Raw genomic sequence first — 23,590 nt, 5'->3', positions numbered from 1 at the left:
GAAGTAGCGACCTCTGTCCTGAGATGGATCCAATTTCCCAGGATCTCACAACTTGTAACTGTGTTTCTGATAAACCAGCCAATGTCAGCACAGAGAGGATCCAGGTCAAGCAAAAGGGAGCTACTCAGCATAATGGGTTCAAGATTCATCCAAGTTGTAGAATGGATTGCTGCTTCCTTCCTTTTTATGGCTGTATAATATTCCACTGCATGGATAGACCACATTTTATTTGGACATGTCAGCTATTTCTCCTTTTGGCTTCCATGAATAATGTCACTGTGAAGTTGTGTGTCCATGTGCTTGTTTGAGTACCTGTTCTCGGCACTTTGGGGCATATATGTAGGAGTGAAATTGCTGGGCCATATGGTAATTCTATGTTTAACTTTTGGAGGAACTGCCAAACTGTTTTCTTGGTAAAAGAAGCCAGACACAAAAGGCCACTTACTATATGATTCCACTTATGTGAAAAACTCAGAATAGGTGAGCCCAAAGAGACAGAATGCAGGCTGGTGGCTGTCAGGGGCTGAGGGGAGAGGAGAACAAGAGGGGAGACTGCTTAATGGGTACAGGGCTTTACTTTGGCAGGATGAAAATGTTTTGGAAGTACAGAGAGGTAGTGATTGCCCAACACTGTGAAGGTACTAAATACTTCTCAATTGTTCATTTGAAAATGGCTAATATTATGCTATGTGAATTTCACCTCAACACAATTTGTTTAAAAAGCAGCTACTCAAACTCTTCTACCCATAACTGGCAGCCAACAGTAGGAGCCTGGGGAAGGGTGGACAGTAACAGGGGTGGGAGGAGGAACAAGAGGGCACAGAGCATGCCCTAATCACCACTTAAGTGAGAGCAAGCATAGATTCCGCCTCCCCACAAAGCCTCCTTTGCCACTTAAACCATCTCCAATCCACTCAAGGGCCAGCCATGCAATCCTCTTCAATCCTATTACACAGGAAATTTACATATATAATAAAAAGATGCTATCTTGACACTAATCTTGAGGAAAAACATTCTTACATTTGTATTAATTTTCCTTCTCAGGTTTTAATTGAAGAGTGGATACAACATCGTGGAGGAAATAAAAATCTTACTTCCTCTATCCAAGGGCCATGTGGCTTCATTAGAAATTACATTAGTTCCTTATCAAGCAACAATAATAACGTAGAGTTGAAATCGATTTAAAAAAATGCATTGCCCTAAGGTATAGATCTGTTTGGTTCAATTATATTCTTACATGGCTAAGCTCTGGTACCTCCAGTGCTAATAAAATTGTGGCATAATGCAAGGATGTGCGCTTCACTCACCTTCAAAGCTCAATGATGAAATATAGGCAAGCACCCTCATTGTTCCCATTAAGAAGCTGTTTAACTGCCTGCCTACCCCTCAACCCTGGCAAAAATGACTTCATTTCTGGAGCTCATACATTAAAGATGCTAAGTATGTTTGATCTCATGAGCCTTCCCTGATCAATTAGTAGTGACCTTCTTGCTAAGGGATGAACTGTGCTGTGGTTGATTACAGATGTCTGCCCTGGGCAGTGAAGTTGCAGGGCTGTGACACAAGACTTTTCTATTGCTTTCATTTCCACTAGACTTCACAGACATCCTAAGTCAGGACAAAATGAGCACTTACCTGACCCTCAACCAGGCTGTATGGCAGGGACAGTAGATCCTGCATTAAAAAAAAAAAAGAGAGAGAGAGAGAAGAAACATTGAGTCTACATTGAAACAATTGCTTTGGCTTTGTTTTTCTCTTAGATTTAAAAAAGAATGTTTTATTCATTCATTCTAAAAATGTCCATTAAATGCCTAACATGTGACAGGCTCTGTTGTAGGCTCTGTTTTTGACAACAAACAAGATGACAAATGGCTGCCATAAGACAGAAGGAAGATGGGGGAGAACATGGTAAATAAGGAAGCTAACCAATAACTATTAATAATAAATGAAGATAAGATCAGAATGATAATTCCTATGATGATAACAAGATGAATTACGGGGTGGAGAGTAACTGGTGCTACTTTAGACTAGGGGTCAAGGAGCACTGAGAGTGGAATGACAAGAAGGAGACTTCCATATGGAGGGATGGCAGGTCACACTCCCTGGGGCAGGGACAATGGACAAGCTCTAGGAGGCAGCCTAGAGCAGCCAGAACCATCAAACTGAGTGATGGGAGAGGCAAACAGATGATGTCAAGGAGGCAGGCAGGGACCAGAGCATATCTAGCCTTGCAGGTTGAGATACAGGGTTCAGGTGTTTTCCTAAGCAATATGGGAAACCACAGGAAGATAGCATTTCTTTCTTAAAACACCCCAGCTCCTGAACTAGGATTCCCAGAGGGCACCCACAGAAACCCTAGCTGCCTTGAGGAAGACCTCACTCTGTGAGTACTCTCTGATTTCAGGGCCCCAGGAGTTGAAATACCCCCTCTGCCCCCACCAGGCTCTGAACTCAGCCAAGCACCTCTGTTGGGTCAGAACCCAACTCCTCCCCTCACCAAATGCAGCCCCCATGGAGGAGATCAAACCCCACACATGCTCCCCTTGGTCTCAGAAGGCTGAGTCAGTTGCTTGCACAGGAGGGACCCTGGCTTAGTCAAAATGGCAAGGGCCCGCTGCACAGACACTGTATGGAACATGAATCTGAGGGCCAGCCTGCCCCGAGCCCAGCACATCACTCTTCAAGCCAAGAACACCTTCTCTTTCTTTCTCTCTCTGACCTAAGCTTGCACTTCTGCTGTATTCCAGAATTGAACAAGATGATTTCCCACCTAAAGTGGGAGAAGATACCATAGCTCCCCTTTTTTCTTGCCAAAACGTCAGACCTTTCAGTGTCCCCATGAACTCCACCAGCACCTCCTCTTCCTGCCCAGCCAAGGAAATTGCCCCAAAACCAACTGGTCCCGTCAAGGGCTCCAGACTCAACAAGGTGCCCCTGGGAGCTTACCCACTGCAGCACCGTGGACAGAGACCAGATGCAGCTCTGTTCTGCTGCCCAAGGTCTCAGGCACAACATATCTGGCCATTCTGGAGAAAGCCACATTCAACCCTTGCAGTCCACGGGATTCCACCTGCTGAGTCTCAAATTCCTCAGCCTACTTCATAGGGTGACGATTCAATGAGGCCACGCATGCCTGGTCCATGGAAAAACATCCACTGAAGGCCTGAGTGTTAACAGCTATTATTAGTATATTTGTTATAGTTCTTAGATGAGCCCATGACCATGAAATTAACAACGAACATGGGCTAGGGTGAGTCAGCTCCAACTCAGCTGCATGAAGAGGAGTCCTGGGGGACAGGACTTTGACCTACAGTCACAATTTGAAAACAGGTAATCCACAGAGTAGATGCTGGATACACACCTGGAGAATGAGCTGTTTCTCCCAGCCTTGCTCAAAGGCTGTGTTTTAAGCTGAATTGCACCCCGCCCCACAAAACTCCTGTGTTTGCAACCCCAAACCTAGGACTTCTGAACGTAATTGACTTGCAGACAGGACCTTTAAAGAGGTGATTAAATTAAAATGAGGCTGTTAGACTGGGCCCTGATCCAGTCTGACTTCTGTCTTCATAAGATGATGAAATTTGGACACACAAAGAGGTGTCAGGGATGCAGCAGCAGAGAAGAAAGGCCAGGTGAGGACGCAGCAAGGAGATGGCCACCTACAAGGCAAGGAGAGGGGCCTCAGAAGAAACCAATCCTGCTGACACCTCGATCTTGGACTTCTGGACTCCAGAACTGAGAGAAATAAATTTGCTGTTTAAGCCACTCTATCTGTATTACTTTGTTACGGCAGCCTGAGCAAACACACACACACACAGGCAGATATGGCTTTTCTCTCCCCTCTGAAAGGTGCAAAGGAGACGGTTTGTGGTTTTCAAGGTCCTCTCCTCCCAGTCTCCAGACCCCTGTGCCAGCTCAGGTGGGTCTCTGCCCTCAAGCTCCTAAAGGAGGTGCCTGCAGACCAGGGTCTGCACACAGGGGCTGAACAGATACAGACCTTCCTCCTGGGCTCCTAGAGCCACACCCTGTGCCTCCCCAGCCCCTCCTCCATCCATCATGCCTCCCCTTCACAGTCTCCAAGCCCTCCTTCTCTATTGCCTCCTTTCTTGGAACTCAGAAACGCACCCAAAGCTCACCACATTATCAACTACACAGCTCTGTTTTCTTTGCTTCTTGCCATCCACCCTCCACAGCTGGGCTGAATGCTGGAGACATGATGGGGCACAAACAGAGGAGGCCTCTCGTGGCGCCTACAGTCTGGGGAGAACACTGTACTGAGAGAGCTGCAAAAAAATCCACATAAAGCTACAGCTCTGAAGAAGGAGATGATGCAAGGACCCTTGGTCCCCTGTCATCTACTCCTCAGTGCCCGGGTTCCCCGCCCACCCAGACAGCTTAGTCCACAGCTAGAATGCTCTCCAGTGACTCTCCCTTCTTCAAGCTCTGTCATGTCCCCTCTCTGACATCTTTTCCTGAGGCGTTTCCTCCTTTCTCTATGCCTATCCTAGGAATGAAGACATCCCATAGGGTCTGCCCTTTGCCCTCCCAGAGAATCATTTACCATGGCATCTGGACCCCAATGTCTACCTCACTGGGGACCCCTGACTGTGCAGTTCTAGCCCCAACTGCTCTCCTGAGCACCAGACTCAACGGACCATCTTCTTGGCCTCTCCACATGGGTGTCCCACGGACATTATCAACTCCACACAGCCCAAGCCCAGCTCTCCTCTCTCCCCAGCTGTGCCTCCTTCCCCTCCTGGCACCCAGAAGGCATCCCCGTTCTCCCAGCCCATTGAGCCTGAAGCCCTGGCACCTCCTGATTCCCTCCTCCTGCTGGTCCATCACGGGGCTATTGATCCATTGCAGCTGTGCACAGCATGATTCTCCCAGGCCTGGTTATGGCAATGAGAAGCTCCTCAAAGGTTGCTGGACACCTCTCTTTGTTCTGCTGAACACAATTTGGCTGAAAGCAAATTTGTTCAAAATAGACCTCCCACAGTGGTTGCATTTCTGGGTGTTGTAATCTTGCTGTTGCCATGAAGTGGATTTTTTTTTATTATTTCTTTTTTTTTTTTCGAGAGAGAGAGTCTCACTCTGTCACCCAGGCTGGAGTGCAGTGGTGCAATCTTGACTTACTGCAACCTCCACCTCCTGGGTTCAAGCGATTCTCCTGCCTCAGCCTCCTGAGTAGCTGGGATTACAGTTGTGTGTCAGCATGTCTGGCTAATTTTTGTATTTTTAGTGGACACAGGGTTTCACCACGTTGGCCAAACTGATCTCAAACTCCTGACCTCAGGTGATCTGCCTGCCTCGGCCTCCCAAAATGCTGGAATTACAGACATGACCCACCACGCCCGGCCACCATGAACTGGTTTAAAACACTTTTATGCATCTTTAAGCACTTGGATCCATTTATTTCTCTGTATTACTTTCATTTTATTTTTTCATTTAGAAACTCAAAATCTAGTATTGCTAAGCTCAATGGTAACTAACAGCAGACAGAGGAGAATAAAGAGATCAGCTTCATAGAACAGTCCCTTGAAAAGCAACGCACTTCATGCCACTGCGCTGCCCTGCAAAAATCCATTTTCAGTATGTGTGATCCCAGAAAAGTAAGGTGTCAGTTGGATTTATAAAAAACAAAATCCATGTTATGTTACCAACCAATCCTCTTTGAATTATAAAGGAAGAGAAAACTCCCTACTACTCTCCAAACTCAACCCTGGAAGTACAACCAGGGATGCAAGGTTAACGTGTATTCTTCTAACCATTTTCCTAAAAATGCAAAAAATATATCTATCTATCATCTATGTATACATACATACACAAACATACTTTCATTTTTTAAAAATGGACCAAAGCTTAGATGTTGATCTGCACACTTTCTTTTCATAAATGTATCAATTTAGTCTGAACACCTTTCCCAGACAAATCGTGGATAACTGGGTTTCTTAACTTCAGCAACATCGAAAATTCAGGCCAGATTATTCTTTGTCGTGGGGCTCGTCCCATGCCTGCAGGACATTTAGCAGCACCCCTGGCCTTTACCCACCGAATGCCACTCTTACATCTCCTCCTCCAATTATAACAACCAAAAAGGACTCCAGAAGAGGCCAGATGTCCCCAGGGGACCACAGTCCAGAGCCCTTAGTGTGGAGACACCAATTCCTTCTTTCCTAACAGGTGCGTAGAATTCCATGCCGTGGATGCATCATAATGTATTTATTTCCCTACTGATCAGAATCCAAAATTTCTAAAAATACCACATTTTTAGGAATTTGGTAGTTCAAAACTATCACAATGTACAAAGTAAAGGGCCACTTTATACTCTGGTAAAACTTGAGTTATTGTGTATCCTCCTTCTTTAAAACACACAGGTGCTCCATGTGCATTAGAAACTCACTGGGTTTCGGCCGGGCGCGGTGGCTCAAGCCTGTAATCCCAGCACTTTGGGAGACCAAGGCGGGTGGATCACGAGGTCAGCAGATCAAGACCATCCTGGCTAACATGGTGAAACCCCGTCTCTACTAAAAATACAAAAAATTAGCCGGGCGTGGTGGCAGGCACCTGTAGTCCCAGCTACCTGGGAGGCTGAGGCAGGAGAACGGCGTGAACCCGGGAGGCGGAGCTTGTAGTGAGCCGAGATAGCGCCACTGCACTCCAGCCTGGGTGACAGAGCGAGACTCCATCTCAAAAAAAAAAAAAAAAAAAAAAAAGAAACTCGCTGGGTTTCTTTTATGCTTGCTCATGGGATGTAGGCAAGCACAGCATTCCACCTTTTGTTGAAAAGAGATGCGTAATCTTTAGTGCCAGTGATGGTGTGAGGAGCTGGCACCCTCCTACACCACTGGTGGGAGTGGAAATTGGTGCCACCTTTCTAGTGGGCAACCAGGCAAAATAGATCAAGAGCCATCTGCCCTGTCTAGCTATACATTTTTTGTTCAGTAGAATTGGGTGGATAGCTACCCCTTGTCCCTTCCCTTTTCTTTAGACTCGATGAGCTCAGTGAAGCTGGATGGCTCTCAAAGATAAATGCCTGGCCCTTCTCAGAAAGACAATTAATGAGCTCAGAGACTGCTTAAACTGAGATGAAATGTGAGATTAACAGACACAGGGCCATCCATCCAACCTGCCAGCAGGCTATCTCCTCCTCGCCACACTGTTTCATTAGGTTCTGCCAAGGAAACCCACCAAATGCACCGTGGCCACCAGGTCTATTTTTGAGATAATTACAAGGCTCGGGCTTGAATCCACTTAAAGGCAGAAATATGGGACAGGCAAGGATTAAGGCAGACTCTGCCCCTTTTTCCTCAGCTGAAAATGTCCCAATAGGCTTTAAAGGGAAGAAAAAACTGCCTGAAACTTTCATCAGAGCCTGGTTGGTTGCAGCTGCAGGGCCCAAAGTTTCAGTTCTGAACAGTGCCCAGCACAATAATTAGGTGCCTGCCCTCCCTGCCAGCCTACTGGTTTCCTCAGCCACCCCCTCGCCTCTCCAAGTCTAGAAATGAGTGCCTCGAGGGGAAAGGAGGCGTGGGAAACGCTAGGAGAGGCAGAGGCGGCAGAGTGCGGGGCAGATCATCGAGCCTCTAATTGCACTCTTGAATTAACAAACCAGTGAACTCTCCACAAGTTCAGATGTTACCACTCTATGCACCACTATTAGAGATGCAGCCATTCTCTGCTGGTCTAACCTTGCAAACGGCAAGACCACGACGGGGTTCAGTCACCTTGGGAGCTGGCTTTCTGTTTTCCTCTCCAGTCTGCAATCTCATAGAAGGCACACCAAGAATGCAAAACTGAAGGAGCCCCTTGGAAATGACGGGACCCCCACCCGAGTAGAGAAAATGAGACAGGAAGTATTTCTGCAGACATTCCTTTCCTTGTCATCCGTTTCATGAGCAGAATTTCAACCTTGACATCTGAGCACATCCCTTCACCACCCACCCCCCTTCCTGATGACAAGTGACAATATTTGTAATCGCTACTACGCGATGCCAAAACAGTGCGAGCCAGGTGATGCGCTCTGCTCCTGCAATGGGATTAGGACTCAGATTTATCTCTGTGCTTTTCCTTTGTGCCTTCCTTGAATGTGAATCTTCATCACCCAGAGGCATCTTCCTTGCCTCAGGGAAGATTAGGATTACTTTAGCAGGCATGAAAAGAGGAGGAAACAGCAGTCAGCCCTTTTGATATCTAAAGGAAGCTACAGAACAAATGCCTACAGAACATTCCTCACCCTTCACTGGAAAGCATGTTGCTGTGACAAGGAGCACTGTCAGCCGAGTCCTCACCATCATCTGGGAAGAGTCCTTCACAACCATCAGCTGCCCAAGGACTGTGGGTACCACAGAAGTGTTTCTCCTGGGCCCTGAGCCTCTGCAGGACCCCAACAAAACTCATCTGTGTGATGTGCCCCTCTTTTCAATGGTGCCCTCTCCTTATTCAAAGGAAACTTACAAGTCCCTTAAAATATGAGGGAGGTGCAGTGGTGTAGATGGGATAATGGTAAATTCCATCCCATTATACAAGAATTAAAACGTTTAGTCCTTATGATAAGACCACAAGATTATTACTATTCCTGCTTCAACAATCATGAAAACCGAGAAGTAAAGGTCTGAGGGTTGCAAAAGTCAGTGGGTTGGGATTCAAACCTTCTCTGTCTGATTCTGGTTCCAAGACCCCTCTTGTCCACTGAGTCTCTCATATACCTGAGGTTCTCATTTGGCATCGTGCAGAAATAAGGACTCACTTGATGTCAATAGCTTCCAAGTGACTCAGGAAAGCGACCCTCAGAAAACAAACTGAAAACCACTAAATACTAACATGAGATGCTGACACACAGCAGGAATGCAGAGAAGAAAAGGCAGTGAAGGAGTCAGGGAACGTTGGTGGAGTTCCTAGTTGGCGTTATGAGCAGAACTTGGATAACTGAAGAAGATGCAAGCATGAATGAAGATTCAGACACAGGCATGTCTGTGGACCCTTTGCAGAGGGCACGGAGAGCTGGAGAGAAGAGGACAGAGTATGGTGGGTCCAAGCCCTCACACAAATGACCCTATACTGTGCCCCCTCATTACCCCTTGATGGATAAAACATGCCGACTTTACACTCCTAGCTCCTCACCTGTCTCCCCATCCAGAGACTCATCATTGACTTTTAGGAAAAAGAATCAGACAAAACAGGAAAACTAAACATGCAAGTGTAGGAAGGAGGCCATGGAATGTCTTTGCAGCTGAGAATAAATCAAACTTTGTCATAAAGAACTGGGAGTGGGGACACGGAGAGGCAGTGAAGATTAAGCTGTTGGTGGAAGGGATGAAGAGAAGGAGAGAGACTCGAGAAATATTTTGGAGCTGTTAATCTCACATTTCATCTCAGTGTAAGCAGTCTCTGAGCTCAGAATCAAGAGGACTTGCTGGTAGGTCACGTCGTGAGTGTGTATGCAGGTGCGTGTGTGTGCGTGCATGTGTGTATGTGTGCTGTGAGTCGGGGAGGAAGGGTTAAGATCATGACCTCTCATTTCCCGACTTGCTTTTTTGGTAAAGGATGATTCTTATTAATAAACTGAAAAAGATTTGTGGGGGAAGGAAAAATTGGGGGATCGTGAGAAAGTGTTGCACAGACATGAGACAAGTGGACATGCGGCATTTGAGACGGCCTTGAGACATCCAGTTAGAGTGGTCAGGCGGTTGGTCACGTGAGCCTCGGATTCAGAGAGGAGGTCTAAACGGAAGCATGGATCTGGGGACCTGAGAGCCTTTCCAGGCGGTTTAGCAAAGTGCTAAGTGTCTTCTCTCTGTGTCAAAATCCACATGGGGTCCCACACAACCCACCACACTGCATGGGATGCAGTCAAGCCTGAAGACCCATCTGAATAGGTGAGCTGGAGCTATATCTGCCATGCAGATGGGATGAGGAGCAGCTGATCTGAGATTAGGATGAGGCCCTAAGCACAGGGGACAAGGGTCATATCTGGCTTACATGCCAGTGCATGTCCACCTGTGGAGATCATATGTCATTACTGCCTAGAATGTGGGAACTCCATCACCAAGAAAAGACGACGTTCACCAGAGACTGTGAGAGTCACCAAGGGGCCAGGGCATGGTGAGCAACAAGGAAGCAGAGATCTCCCTTAAGGGAGCATCTGCCCTGGCTCTTCAGAGACATGGGATATGGAACATCACATGGGCCAAGAGTGGTACAGAGATAGAAGCATCTTGATGGAGGAGAAAAGAGCCTGGAAGAGTTGAAGCCAGGTGCTCTTGGCTTCTGCCACAAGACTATGAGATCCATTAGCAGACAGATCATATCTACCTTGTTCTCTACTATATCCCCAGAGTTGGCCATTCCTGGTACCCATCAGGAACTCAGTAAGAACCAATACTGTGGAAGGGTGAATGGATGGATGGATGGATGCATGAAGGCAGGGATGAATAGGTTTAAGTTGTTATATTCTCCTGTTGTTAGGAATACAGATAGCCAAAACTTAAAATTCCTTAAAACCCAGTAGTCTATTTGGATTCATGGCAACCTGAAAGCACTTCCTTCAAGAGCAGTAGAGGGTCATAGTTAAGAATGTGGCTGGGATGCCCCAGTCTAGGCTGTGAGGCCTTGCCTAACCTTTGAGGCTCAGTTTTCACCTATGTAAGGCAAAATAATAACTGTACCTATTTCATTTATCTCTAATGAGAATTAAATGAGATAATCCATGTAAATTGCATAACACAATACATTATATAGCTTCCCACTTCTTCTCTTTTCTTCTCAATCCTCAAATCAACTCTCGCTGTGCTATGGCGCCCTCCCGGCTACACCACCCATCCACAGACCCTCAACCCCCTTCCTCCCCACCGTTTTTTTTCTTATTCCCATGAGCTCTAATAAATCATTGATTCATCGATGACATAGAAAATGACTACATGCAGCACATGCTGGGCTGATTGTGCTAAAGCCATCATAATCCAACTCCAAAGCAAAGAGCATCTAGTACTTAATTTTTAAAATGTAATATATATTTAATGCAACATTAATATTTAATTCACTTAATGCAATATTTAATTTGATATCCAATGCAAATAAAAATAGTAAACAGATTAATGATTTACACAAATGATCTCCTATTCTGTTCTTAAAGCATTTTTCTGCCCAGAAGACAATTTTCTACCCCTAAGACAGCAAAGAGGGGAGGCTATTCAAGTTGGTTCTTGTAAGTGGGTCAGAGTTCTCATCTTGTGAGTGGGCTTGGCCAAGAAATGGCAGTCATGGCTTTCGTTTATTCATATAGTTAAGGAGGGCATGTTATGTGTAGGGCACAAGGCTAAAATCTGCTGGGAAGAAAGAAGGAACCCTACTCTCACAGAGCTCATGGTTCAATGGAAAGAAAGACAAAATTCTGCAACAATTAAAATAAGTACCAGGAAGTGAATCCACACAGATAGTCACACTGGGCCCCAGCATGGCGCCTAACCCAGTTACAGGGGTGGGCGCATGTTCCTGGAAGGCTTCTTGGAGAAAGCAGTATCTGCACTAAGCCAACTTAAGAAAGAGGAGAAAGAGTGCTCCATGCAGAGGAAAGAGTTAACTCAAAGGCTGCTATGGAACTGAATGCCTGTGTGGCCCCAAAATTCCTCAGATGGAGCCCTAATCCTCAATGTGATGCTCTTCAGAGGTGGGTCCACTGGGAGGTGATCAGCTCATGAAAGTGGAACTCTCATGAATGGGATTAGTGCTCTTATAAAAAGAGATAGATGGGCTGGGTGCAGGGGCTCACACTTGTAATCCCAGCACTTTGACAGGCCGAGGCAGATGGATCACCTGAGGTCAGAAGTTCGAGACCAGCCTGGCCAACATGGTGAAACCCCATCTCTACTAAAAATATAAAAATTATCCAGGTATAGCAGTGCATGCCTATAGTCCCAGTTACTTGGGAAGCTGAGGCAGGAGGATCTTGAACCCGGGAGGTAGAGGTTGCAGTGAGCCAAGATCATGTCACTGCACTCCAGTCTGGGTGGCAGAACAAGACTCTGTCTCAAAAAATAAATAAATAAAGAGACAGATGATCTCTCTCCCCACCATGTGAGGACACAGTGAGAAGACAGCCATCCACAAACCACGAAGCGAGTCCTCCCCTGGAACCAAACTGGCCGGCACCTCAATCTTGGAATTCCCAGCCTTTAGAACTGTGTGAAATAAATTTCTATTGTTTAAGCCACTTCACCTATATTTGTTATAGCAGCCCAAACGGACTAAGATAAAGGCCTAGAGGTGGAAGGTGCTAGAGACAAGAAAAGTTTAAAATGGCTGGAGAAGAGAAGTGGGGAGTGGCTTGAGGCAAGGCTGGGTCTCAGGAGCCATGTGAAAGGGGTTAGGTGTTATTCCAAGGGGGATGAGATTCAAGCGTTGGAATTACATGACCAGGGCTGCCCTTCACAGGGGCCATCCTAGTTGGAAGACAGTTCCCCAGCTAACAGCTATTAAAGAAATCAAGAGAAGAGAGGTATCCAAGGAAATGGGAAGAAAATGGGCAGATTCAAGAAATATTTCATACACTGACTTGACAGGTCTTGGTGACTGTGTGTGGCAGGTGAGAAAAAGGAACAAAGCAAGGATGACGTGTAGGTCTTTAAAATGAACATGTGGGTGGGCATATTAAATAAGTAGTATCAATCAGAAACGTGATTGCTATCATGACTATCATCATCATCACCATCGACCCATCACTGACCCTCAGGGACTACACAGAATGATTCTATTTCCACAACACAACCTTTCAAATCCGTTCCCCCAAATGAAGGTAACCCATGGGAGGTGGAAAACATGATGATAGACAAGGCGAGTTTCACTTTTTTTCACCCTATATGAGTCAAAAAACCCAACACAACCTTGAAATAAATATCCAACATTTGAGGATTGGTTAAATGAAGTATAGCACGTTCATATCATTGAATATTATGCAAGCTGTTGAAATTGACATTTCAACATTTTGTCTAGTGGCATGGAGAAATGGGCTTAAGCTATTGTAAGTTTTTTGACTATAGATAGAATAAGCTCATGTTAAGCATGTTTTTTTAAAAAAAAAATGATATATGCCATAATATTATCATTAGTTGTCTTTATTTCTTCTTGTGTATTTTTCTCCATTTTCCAATTTTTTCACAATGCACACATATTACTTTCGTATTCTTAACATTATGAAACTCAACAAAAATCATGAGATTTAATTTATTTAGAACAATGCCTGATAAAAACACTGGAAGCCTTAGGTTAATGCTCTGAATTGCCACCCCAGCGTGAAGGATATAGTCAAAGGTTAATTTTAATGTTCCAACACCAATCACCTTTATTTCAAGGATTTCTCGAAACCAGGGTTCTCTAGCCAAGCACCCTTCACCCTGCATTTCACTTCTTGGTCAGTATTGTGTCCATGCTGCCATCTTTCTATTAGGAGAATGGGCAAAGAGAATGAAAGTGACTACTAAAGGGCCGCCTGTCTATGTTGCTGAAAATCAGATGCATGGAGAGTAAAAAGGGAAATAATGGGTCTGTGTGGGAGAAGGGAATCCAGATGAATAAAACATCATAGAAACCTAAGGGAGAAAAAAGACATACAGAAAATGTATGTGGTTACCTTAGGTAAGAATGAAAGAAAGAATCTTAAATATTCTCCAAAGCCTCCTTGGGGTGGTTTTGAAAACAAGACCCTAAATGATTTGATACCCCTCCTATCAAGAGGTGGGTTGATATACCTTCCCTTGAATCTGGGAGGGCTCAGGACTGCTTCAAGCAGCAGAGTATGGCACAAGTGATACTAGGCGGTTTCTGAAGCCATATCATAAAAGGCCATATATCTGCCTTGGTCTCTTGGGAAATTCACTCTCTGGGCACTCCCTCTGGGAAACATGCCACTGTGTTATTATGGGGAGCTCAAGTTATACAGAAAGGCCATGTGAAGGCACTCTGGTCAGTAACCCCAGCTGGGCCTAGTCTTCAAGTCATTTCAGATGAGGCCCAAGACATGTGGAGTAGAGTCAAGTCATTCTGATTGTGGCCTGTTTTATCAGTCAAGGTACTTTAGAGAGAAAGAACCAATAGGAAAGGGAAGAGAGACATAGGGAGAGAAAGAGACAGAGAAAGAAAGAAAGAGAGAGAGAGAAAAGAAGAAAGAAAGAAAGAAAGAAAGAAAGAAAGAAAGAAAGAAAGAAAGAAAGAAAGAAAGAAAGAGAAAGAAAGAAAGGAAAGAAAGGAAAGGGAAAGAAAGAAAAAAAGAAAGAAAGAAAGAAAGAAAAAAGAAAAGAAAATAAAGGAAAGAAACAAAGGAAAGAAAGAAAAGAAAAAAGAAAGAAAGGAAGAAAGAAACAAAGAGAAAGAAAGAGAGAGATTTTAAGGAACTGGTTTACATAATTATGGAGGCTGCTAAATCCTAAATCTGCAAGATGGATAACCAAATAGAGACCCAGGTACAGTAGATGCCATAGTTCAAGTCCAAGGGCCACCTACTGCAGAATTCCCTCTTGCTCAAAGGAGGTCAATCTTTTCTTCTATTCAGGCCTTCAACTGATTGGATACAGCCCACCCACACTGTAGAGGGCAATTTACTTTACTCACCACCTACCAATTTCAATATTAATGCCTTAGATAAAAACACCCTCACAGAATAACATGTAACCACATATCTAGGCACTGTGGTCCAACCAAGTTGATAAACATTAATAAAATTAACCTTCACACCTGCTCAAACTTCTGACCCACAGACCCTAAGAGTTTAATCAGATAGTTGTTTTATGCCTCTAAGTTTAGGGTGGTTTGCTATACAGCAATGCAACATTGGAATATCTCTTGATAGACACTACTCCCTCCAGAGGGAAGTGTGAAGGACTTCGGCCAGAGATCTCTGTACCTAGGAGGCTGGAAGTGCCTGTTCTCTCAGAGAGAAACTGCATTTCACCTTGAGTCAACAAGAACGAGGAATAAAATCCAAACTTCAAATAAAACCCAAACTCCTCATACAGGCTGGCACGATTTGGCCTCAGCCACCTCTCTGGCCTCATCTTCTATGACTCTCCTTTTCCCTCCCTCTCTTTGGTCACTCTTCCTGGAACACACCAACCTCTTTCAATTTCTTTTGCCTAGAATGTTCTTCCCCCATCTTTTTCATACTTGGGAACTAAGCTTAAGTACTCCCTTCACCAACCACCCCAACAAAATCTCCCAGTGGGCAAAGAAATAACAAAACCCTTTCTCCTTCTGCATGAGAACTTACCCTTCGGCTAACTTCCTAGCACTGTCACCCTCGTACCTAATTAGTCAGGATATCAATTATATTATTAGGCAACATTGCTTACAGTAAAGCTGATCTCTAACTGGTGTTTTGCACCTGGTCTGGGAAGAAGTACAAATGAATGATAAGTACCTGATGGGGCGCTGTGCTTTGGATGCCATTACTCATAATGGGATGCTACTTGCAGGGATTCTAAGAGCTCTGCCTATGGTGTATTAAGAGGATATATTGGCTCCTATGATGCATGTAGCTTCTGAGCCAAGGCAGAACAACACCTGCCCCATGTGGGGTCATTTCCTTACACCAGAGCATGAATTGTTGATGAAGAGGGGTGCCTGGTGCTGCCCTAGTGCTGGGCTAGGTGTCCTATCCTCTATCCTTCTACAGTATGTGATGCTAAGAGTGTGCCATGGTATTCTTATGAGTCTAAATGTTTAGTTGAATCTAAGATCCTTAATGCACTTCCCTACTCCCATCAATGTCTCTCATATCACCCTGGATTTTCTTCCTGGAACCCTTCACACTTAGTTATTGGTTGTCTGTATATTAACAGTCTGTTCCCTAGACTATGACCTTGAGGAGGTCAAGGACCATGTCTGTTTTGTTCCTCACTATAAACTCAGCTCTTATTCTAGTGCTGGGACACAGTAGGAGCTTGATAAATATGGATAGATGGAGTGAGAAAAAGGAGGAAGGTAGGGATAGACTGACTGACTGATTGATCAATCGACTGAAAAGATTAGAGGAGGGAATTGCTAGAAAGTTGCAAGGGACAAAGTAAGAGAGGTAAACAGAGTCCCAACTGCAGAAGGACATACTGAAATGCCCAGGAGCAGTGAATCACCCTAAGGGCCTTGAAAACATGCTGAAACATTTCAAGTAAAAAGTCAAGGTTTGGCAGAGCGTGGTGGTTCACACCTGTAATCCCAGCACTTTGGGAAGCCGAGCAGGTGGATCACAAGGTCAGGAATTCGAGGCCAGCCTGAGCAAACCCCGTCCCTACTAAAAATACAAAAATTAGCCAGGTGTGGTGGTGCATGCCTGTAATCCAAGCTATTCAGGAGGCTGAGGCGGGAGAATGGCTTGAACCTAGGAGGCGGAGGTTGCAGTGAGCCAGGACCATGCCATTGCACTCCGGCCTGTGTGACAAAGTGAGACTCTGTCTCAAAAAAAAAAAAAAAAAAAAAGTCAAGGTTTATGGTTTACTTTTCAAAAAGGTCACTGGGTAGCAGTGTGGATGAGGGACAGGTAAGGCAGGGCAGGTGAAAGGGAGAGGAACAAATGGGAATTGTTGAAATGGGTGCTAACAGTCCTGGCGAAAGGCAGTGGGAATGAAAGGAGAAACCGGTCTCAAGAAATGTTTAAGAAGTGAAATCTGTAGTATCCGGTGACAATCAGATGTGAGAGGCAGAATAGAGGGCTGAATCAGCCCGGGTGTGGTAACTCACCCCTGTAACCCCAGCACTTTGGGAGGTCGAGGCGGGTGGATCACTTGAGGCCAGGAGTTTGAAACCAGCAGAGAAAACCTTATCTCTGCTAAAAAAACAAAAATTAGCTGGGTGTGGTGATGCATGCCTGTAATCCCAGCTACTTGGGAAGCTGAGGTGGGAGGATCGTTTGAACCCGAGAAGCAGAGGTTGCAGTGAGCTGAGATTGCGCCACTGCACTCCAGCCTAGGCGACAGAGCAAGACTCTGTCTCAAAGAAGAAAAAAAAAGAGAGAGAGAGAGATAAATCAGAATCAGGAATTAAGACTTGGGGGCTTGGGCCCATGGGGCTGGCATTAACCTGGGAGAGGAACCCAGAAGAGGCAATGGGTTTGGGGGTGGAGGGAGATGGTGAATTTGATCTTCAATTTCATGGTGAATTTGATTTTGATCCCCAGAGAGACAGTCAGACAGCTGGAGCTCAGGGAGAAGCCCAGAGGTAGGGAAGGTAGGTATCAGAACACATGGTGGGCAGCTGGGAGTTGTAGGCATGACTAAGCCCACCCAGAGAGTATGCAAAGTGAAACTTGAAAAGGCTGGAGAGAAAGCTCAGGTAGCCTGGTACAGGAAAAAGAGCAGAATGAAGGAGCTGAGAGGTATCCGTATGTGGAACCCGGATACGATAAGAGACACTGCCTATCATTAAAACCAGGGACGATGTCTCTCTCCTTCCTTTGAAGCCTCATGACATTGTATTTAGACTTCTACTGTAGAATCGATTTCTTTCTTAAATAATAGTCATTTCTGTTTCTATCTGCTCTTTCTAAAGTACAGGAAGCACCTTCCCGACAAGTGGAGTTCCTTCCATCTTTGAGTCCTCTGAAGTTCCTGCACCTAGTAGGCCCTTAATAACCTCCCCCATCAAACCATTCAAAGGCAGGGTTGGGGTACTAATTAGTTTTCAACGCAGACTAATTGCTTTTTTAAATTCTCATATAAATCTGACTTTTAATAGGTTCTGAGAATCGATGTTTCATTATTTTTCGCCACAGTGGAGATTATCCCTGTTGATGGGTCATTACAAATCATCGCTCTCTGAGAGGTCTCCTTTCTATCTCTCATTTCCTGATCCTTCCGCAGGATATCTTTGTTCTTCAGAGTGAAGTGGGGGTGGAATTAAATGGGTCTTAGAAATTAACAACTGGAACCAATCAGAGCAGAGGAAGAAGAGCTCTGGTTCTCTCACATCAGACAGACTCCATATTGTTCAACAGTAATAAACAGGAGGCTGTGGTTCAGGGATTCAATCCGTTGGATATTTTCAGTGTATATCTGCCATTCCTCGAGTGCCCACTCTGTACCAGGCACTGGCCAACCAGGTTACATGTGACCTAATTTAATCATCACAGTCATGCTGACAGGTATGGCCCGTGATCAGCCCCATTTTCCAGATGAGAACACTGAGGCTCAGACAAGCTTACCCTTGAGCTTGCCCAGGTCACAGAGCTATTGAGCTGCACAGGACTGCCCCAAAGCCTGGACATGTTACCCCAAACTGGGCTCCTGTGTGCATCTGGTGCGCACCTCCAGCTCTGAATCCCTGCAGTCCCAGACGAGGCTACCCAAAGTCACAAGGGGGCCTGGAGCATCTCCTGCCCAAAGTCCCACTCCCAACAAGGCATCAGAACCGAATTCCAACATGGAGCGGTTGTGGTGGCAAGTTTCCTCCCTGACTCTGACCTCAGAGAACAATCCTTTCTCCTTTCCTTGGCACTGAGATCCCCCTGTGGAGCCATTTGCATAAATCCAAGCAAAACAGTACACTCCAGAGAACAAAGAAAGAAAGGGACGTGCTCAACCTCTCCTAGCAGCATCAACGCCTTTTGGTGCCAAAGAGGTCCTCCCCACACACAGCCCCCCTGGTTGTACCGCAGCAGGGTTCGAGCATGAAAGAACCATGAGAAGGGGCCCTCCACACTGGCTCAAATTCCCTGTGGTCCGTATGTGCCCAGGCCAAAGAAATCCATGAGTAATAAACCTGCAGCCAATCGATCACTCTTCTTCCTGGAACCCTTCATAAATCTCAGGGGCTGTTTATGTAAGCAGGACCCAGAGCCTCAGGCTTGCCCCCTTGTTACCTCATTTGCATTTTTCTTCAAGGTGGAATGTGTCAGGAGGGAGACAGAATTGAAGGTGCAATGCCACAGGCTGGAAATTCACAAGGATCGGGCTCAAATCCTGCCTGTGAGAGAGACTTTGAGCATGCCACCTCTCCTGCCCAACCCTTTCTTATTTGCACAATGAGGTGAATTACATAGTTCCTGCTTTCTCAGATCCAAGTGGTCAATGCATGCAGGGCACTTACCCCAGTACCTTGCAGATAGATCTCAGCAAATGGTAGGTGCTATTATTATTATCTTTACACCACTAAATGCATGTAGAAAGCCCTGCATAGCTTCAGTAAATTAGAAGGGGAGATGTACAAAGCTAGAGGTGGGCTGGGTGCAGTGGCTCACCCCTGTAATCCAAGCCCTTTGGGAGGCTGAGGTGAGACGATCACTTGAATCCAGGAGTTTGAGACCAGACTGGGCAACATAGTGAGACTCTGTCTCTACAAAAAATAAAAAATTAGGCAGGCATGGTGGCATGCATCTGTGTTTCCATCTACTCAGGGGGCTGAGGTGGGAGGATCACTTGAGCCCAGGAGTTTGCGATTGCAGTGAGCTGTGATTGTGCCACTGTTCTCATCCTGGGCAACCGAGAGAAACCCTGTCTCAAAAAACAAAGCTAGAGGTGAAACACGTAGTTCTATATTTCCAGGTCAATATTAGACTGCACAGAAAGCATGGGGCCAGATAGATGTGGGTTCAAATCCTGACTGTGACCCTTTAGATCTTGGGCAACTTACTTAACCTCTCCAAACCTCGTAGTGTTTAGGGTCTGGTATGAGGGAATGGCAATCAAAGAATCATGCCAATATACATAAACAGAAACTGAGGTTTGTGCTACTGTGAAGGAAAAAAGCACAATTCTGAGAATGCACAATAACAAAGCAACCTGAAGAGATGAGGGGCAGCTGTGGGGGTGACTTCCCTGAGGAAGCTCAGATAAGGAGGCGTCATTAGGGAAAGCAGGGCAGGGGAAGCATTTCAGGAAGAGGAAAGGCCAATTACAGAGCAACTAAGCTGCAGAGGACTGCAGGGCTCTGATGCCTTGTCGGGAGTGGGGCTTTGGGCAGGGGATGCTCCAGGCCCCCTTGTGACTTTTGGGTAGCCTCGTCTGGGACCCCAGGGATTCAGAGCTAGAAGTGTGCACCAGATGCACACAGGATCCCAGTTTGGGGTAACGTGTCCAGTCTTTGGGGCAGTCCCGTGCAGCTCAATACCTCTGCGACCTGGCCACGTGCAAAGGCCCTGTGGTGAGAAGGAGGACGGTGGGGTTATGGCAGCCAGGGGGTCTGCAGTAGAGAGTGGGAGAAGACACGTATTCCAAGCTGAAGAGGCAGGTAGCAGGCGGATCATGCCAGCTTTAGGAATAAAAATGTCTTCGAGGAAAGAGATCTTTATCTGCTTTCCTCCTAAATGTATCCCAGATGCCTAGAGCAATGCTGGGCACCGAATTTGTGCTCAAAAAACTATCTGCTGCACTTACAAAATGTGTGCTCAGCTAATTTATTACCAGCAAGTTAGTCACTTAGGGCTGGGTGTATCTCGCATTGAGCTCTGCTACACGGTAGCCAATGCCAAAGGGAGGGTCCAGGATCCTTGGTTTTCAACAGCTATGAAACGCTGCAGCCCTAGAGTACCCACTCAGTGCAGTTCCATGGGGTCTTCACCCCAGTCTCCTGCCTGCACAGAGGAGACCCAGAAAACAGAGTGTGTCTGGCTTGGAAAGTGAGAAGATTTCTTTGTAAGGTAATTTTCAGGGAAATGCTCTGTTTAACAGCCCACATAGGAGAGATAGTTATTTCTCAGCTGTTCATTATATTTCAATGAATAGCCCTATTTTGTGGCATAATGTCCCAAACATACCTTATTCCAGTTTTTTTGCCTCTGGAACACAGACGGTGTTTCCTTTCTCTCTTTGACCCAGCTGGGAGGTAAGTTTGAGGAATAGTTTAGAGTCGAAAGCTTTGACAACCCCGTATGTGGGTCTAGTGAAGGTGAAAACATGTAGCGTCCAGGTCTAATTTTACCATCCCTCACAGTTGAAGATGCGGAGGCTTAGCGCTCAGAATTTCCAAAAATTAGGCTGCCCCTATTGACAACCAGATGACCCCTCAATTTAAGAACAGGATGTCAAAAGACATATCCAGCCCATTGTCTAAGAACTGACCTCGATTCACTTCCCACGATAGCCTGTTCCCCCATGTGACTCCACCCCCAGATTCAATTAATTGAACAGGAAGTGAGAGCTGACCCAGAAGGACCCACTCCATTGGCTGATCAACAACCAATGACAGTCACTCTACACAGAATGAGTGGGAAAAGGCCAGAGCAGCATGGAGGCCACCTGAAATGAAAAGTGTCACAGGAAACAGGGGTGGTGGCCACTTTCGGCCATGGGTATCCATGCCATGCCAAGCACAGAAGAGGCTGAGCAGTGGGCAAAGCTAGTTCACTGCCATCTGCCGAGAAAAGTGGGAGGTTAACATCATGTGCTGAGAGAAGCTGATGAGAGGCCACACAATCTAGAAAGAGAGAATGGCAGCCGGGCACGGTGGCTCACGCCGGTAATCCCAGCACTCTGGGAGGCTGAGGCGGGCACATCACAAGGTCAGGAGTTTGAGACCAGCCTGGCCAACATGGTGAAATCTCGTCTCTATTAAAAATACAAAAATTAGGGGGGTGTGGTGGCGGGTGCCTGTAATCCCAGCTACTCGGGAGGCTGAGGCAGGAGAACCACTTGAATCCAGTTGCAGTGAAGTGAAGGCTGCAGTGAGCTGAAAGCATGCCACTGCACTCCAGCATGGGCGAAACAGCAAGACTGCGTCGAGAGAGAGAGACACAGAGAGAGAGAGAGAGAGAGATTGACTGATTGACACTGAATGATGAGAGAGAGGGAATGGCTCAGAGAAAGTAAGTAATAGGTTTAAAGTCACACAGCTTATACGTTGCAGAGCCAGGATTTGACCTCATGCCTAACTCCAGGCTCTGAGTTCTTATAATCACACACACTGCCTTCACCAAGAAGGTGGCAGGACAATACTCCTTTGAGGGGAAGGTTATTGTAGGTGGGGAGGGGGTGGCTGCGAAGTGAAAAGAGAAATTACTGGATGCAGAGACCAGCCAAGGGGCTCATGCGGTAGTCACAGCATTACCTCTTTTGTTGATCGTGATGGTTTGTTTGCTTAGAGATTAGCATTTATTGGGTGCTTCTACATACCAGGAAATGTGCTGGTATGGATTCAGATCACTTATCCCATTGACTCCTCACAAGATGACTGTGTGGGAGTTGTTAGTAATCCATGCTGCAGATGAGGAAACGGAGCCTCAGGGAGAAAAGACCACTTCCTAGGGAAGCTGGGATGTCAGCCTACATCTTTGTGGTACCCAAGACCACATGCCACCTAATGCACAGTGCCCTCCGCCATGTGGAGCCCAGCTGTGAGAACTAGACTGGCATCTTGGCGGTGGGGATGGACAGGAGGAGGGACTTGAAGAACTTAGTCTAAGCTACCAAGTCACTGTGCTTGGAGTACTGCAATACTTCCTACAGGGTCTTCTGGAATCACAGCGATCCCCTCTCACACCCCCATCTACCTGCCAGAGAAATCCAGAGGGGTCTTCAGAGTACAAATCGGATCAAGCCACCATCCTGTTAAAGCCCACCAGAAGAAAAACAGGAGGAGGAGGAAGGAAGAGGACAGGGTGTTGATTTCCCCAGAAATACAAATATATCCAGAGGACCATTTAGGGAGACAACCAGGTTTAATCAGCAGGCTAAAGAGGTAGAATCTTCCACAATTCTTTCAGATAAATTGAGGACAAAAAAAAAAAGAGGAAAGAAACATTTCCAGTGAGCATGTTTGAATCTAAGTTTCCTGGATTTGTCTATACTGTCTACCACCTTCCATGAGGATGCATACCTTCCTTTTTCGGGTCTTCTGCGTGTTTTGAGGTCACTGCACCATTCCTGGTGTTTTGCCCACAGAAGCCAGCAACCAGATCATGGTCCCTTTTGCCTGAAAAATGTCTCCACGTGGGTGTCAGTTTCTAGACTCCTATTGTCCCTTTGAGAAATTCATCAGCTGGAATTGTTACTTCCATGGTAAAATTTGTCTTCCTTCATTCCCCATTAATGTCCTACAAGACTGCAGTACAACCCTGACATCTCCAAGTGGGTCTTGCCCAGGGTAAAAATTTACTTCCAAGACCATTTACATCCATCAACAAAAAATCAATGTGATTGTTAAAGGGTCTTTTACTTGTTAGAGCAATAAAGATTCTTCAAACTCAATGTTCTTCTTACTCCTCACATTCCCACTCAAAGCATACCTGGGGAGTAAAAAAAGAAAGAAAAAGAACTAACCCTGAGGAAAGATGTTTTATTTTGCAGACGACAGAACTTCTTCGCTTGTTTAAAAGCGATTTAGCATATAGTATGGGTCAGCGTGTTCCTCTTTAAGTCATCTAGAAAAATTTAGTGGCAATGATCCAAATTAGCTGACTTAAATGAATAAAGATGCTCTGAAAATGTGAACATTGAGTAACAGGCTGCTAAGTTCCAGGCAGCCCCACCAGAGTGACTGAGATGATGCTACAGAAATAAATTGGGAGATGAGTATAGCGTAGCTCATGGGGATTATCCTCCACCTCTGACTGTCCTCACCTAAAGAAATCCAGAGTTAAGGAAATGGGTGTCCAATGCTACAAGTAGGAGTGCAT

At 45.8% G+C, this 23,590-nt stretch overlaps 1 protein-coding gene across 3 annotated transcripts in view; it reads right to left on the bottom strand.

Annotated features, from left to right (window-relative positions):
* The window catches only part of RBFOX1 (RNA binding fox-1 homolog 1), a 2,479,284-nt gene that overhangs the window by 2,249,309 nt on the left and 206,385 nt on the right, over window positions 1-23,590 (bottom strand). For all 3 annotated transcript variants that reach the window (XM_063598326.1, XM_063598327.1, XM_063598325.1), the window contains one exon: window positions 1,636-1,674. In XM_063598326.1, coding sequence (XP_063454396.1) covers window positions 1,636-1,674 — 39 coding nt within the window. The remainder of the gene's footprint in view (window positions 1-1,635; window positions 1,675-23,590) is intronic.

The sequence above is a fragment of the Pan paniscus genome, chromosome 18 (assembly GCF_029289425.2).
Source record: "Pan paniscus chromosome 18, NHGRI_mPanPan1-v2.0_pri, whole genome shotgun sequence".
Taxonomy (NCBI): domain Eukaryota; kingdom Metazoa; phylum Chordata; class Mammalia; order Primates; family Hominidae; genus Pan; species Pan paniscus.
This window is presented reverse-complemented; position numbering and strand designations above follow the sequence as displayed.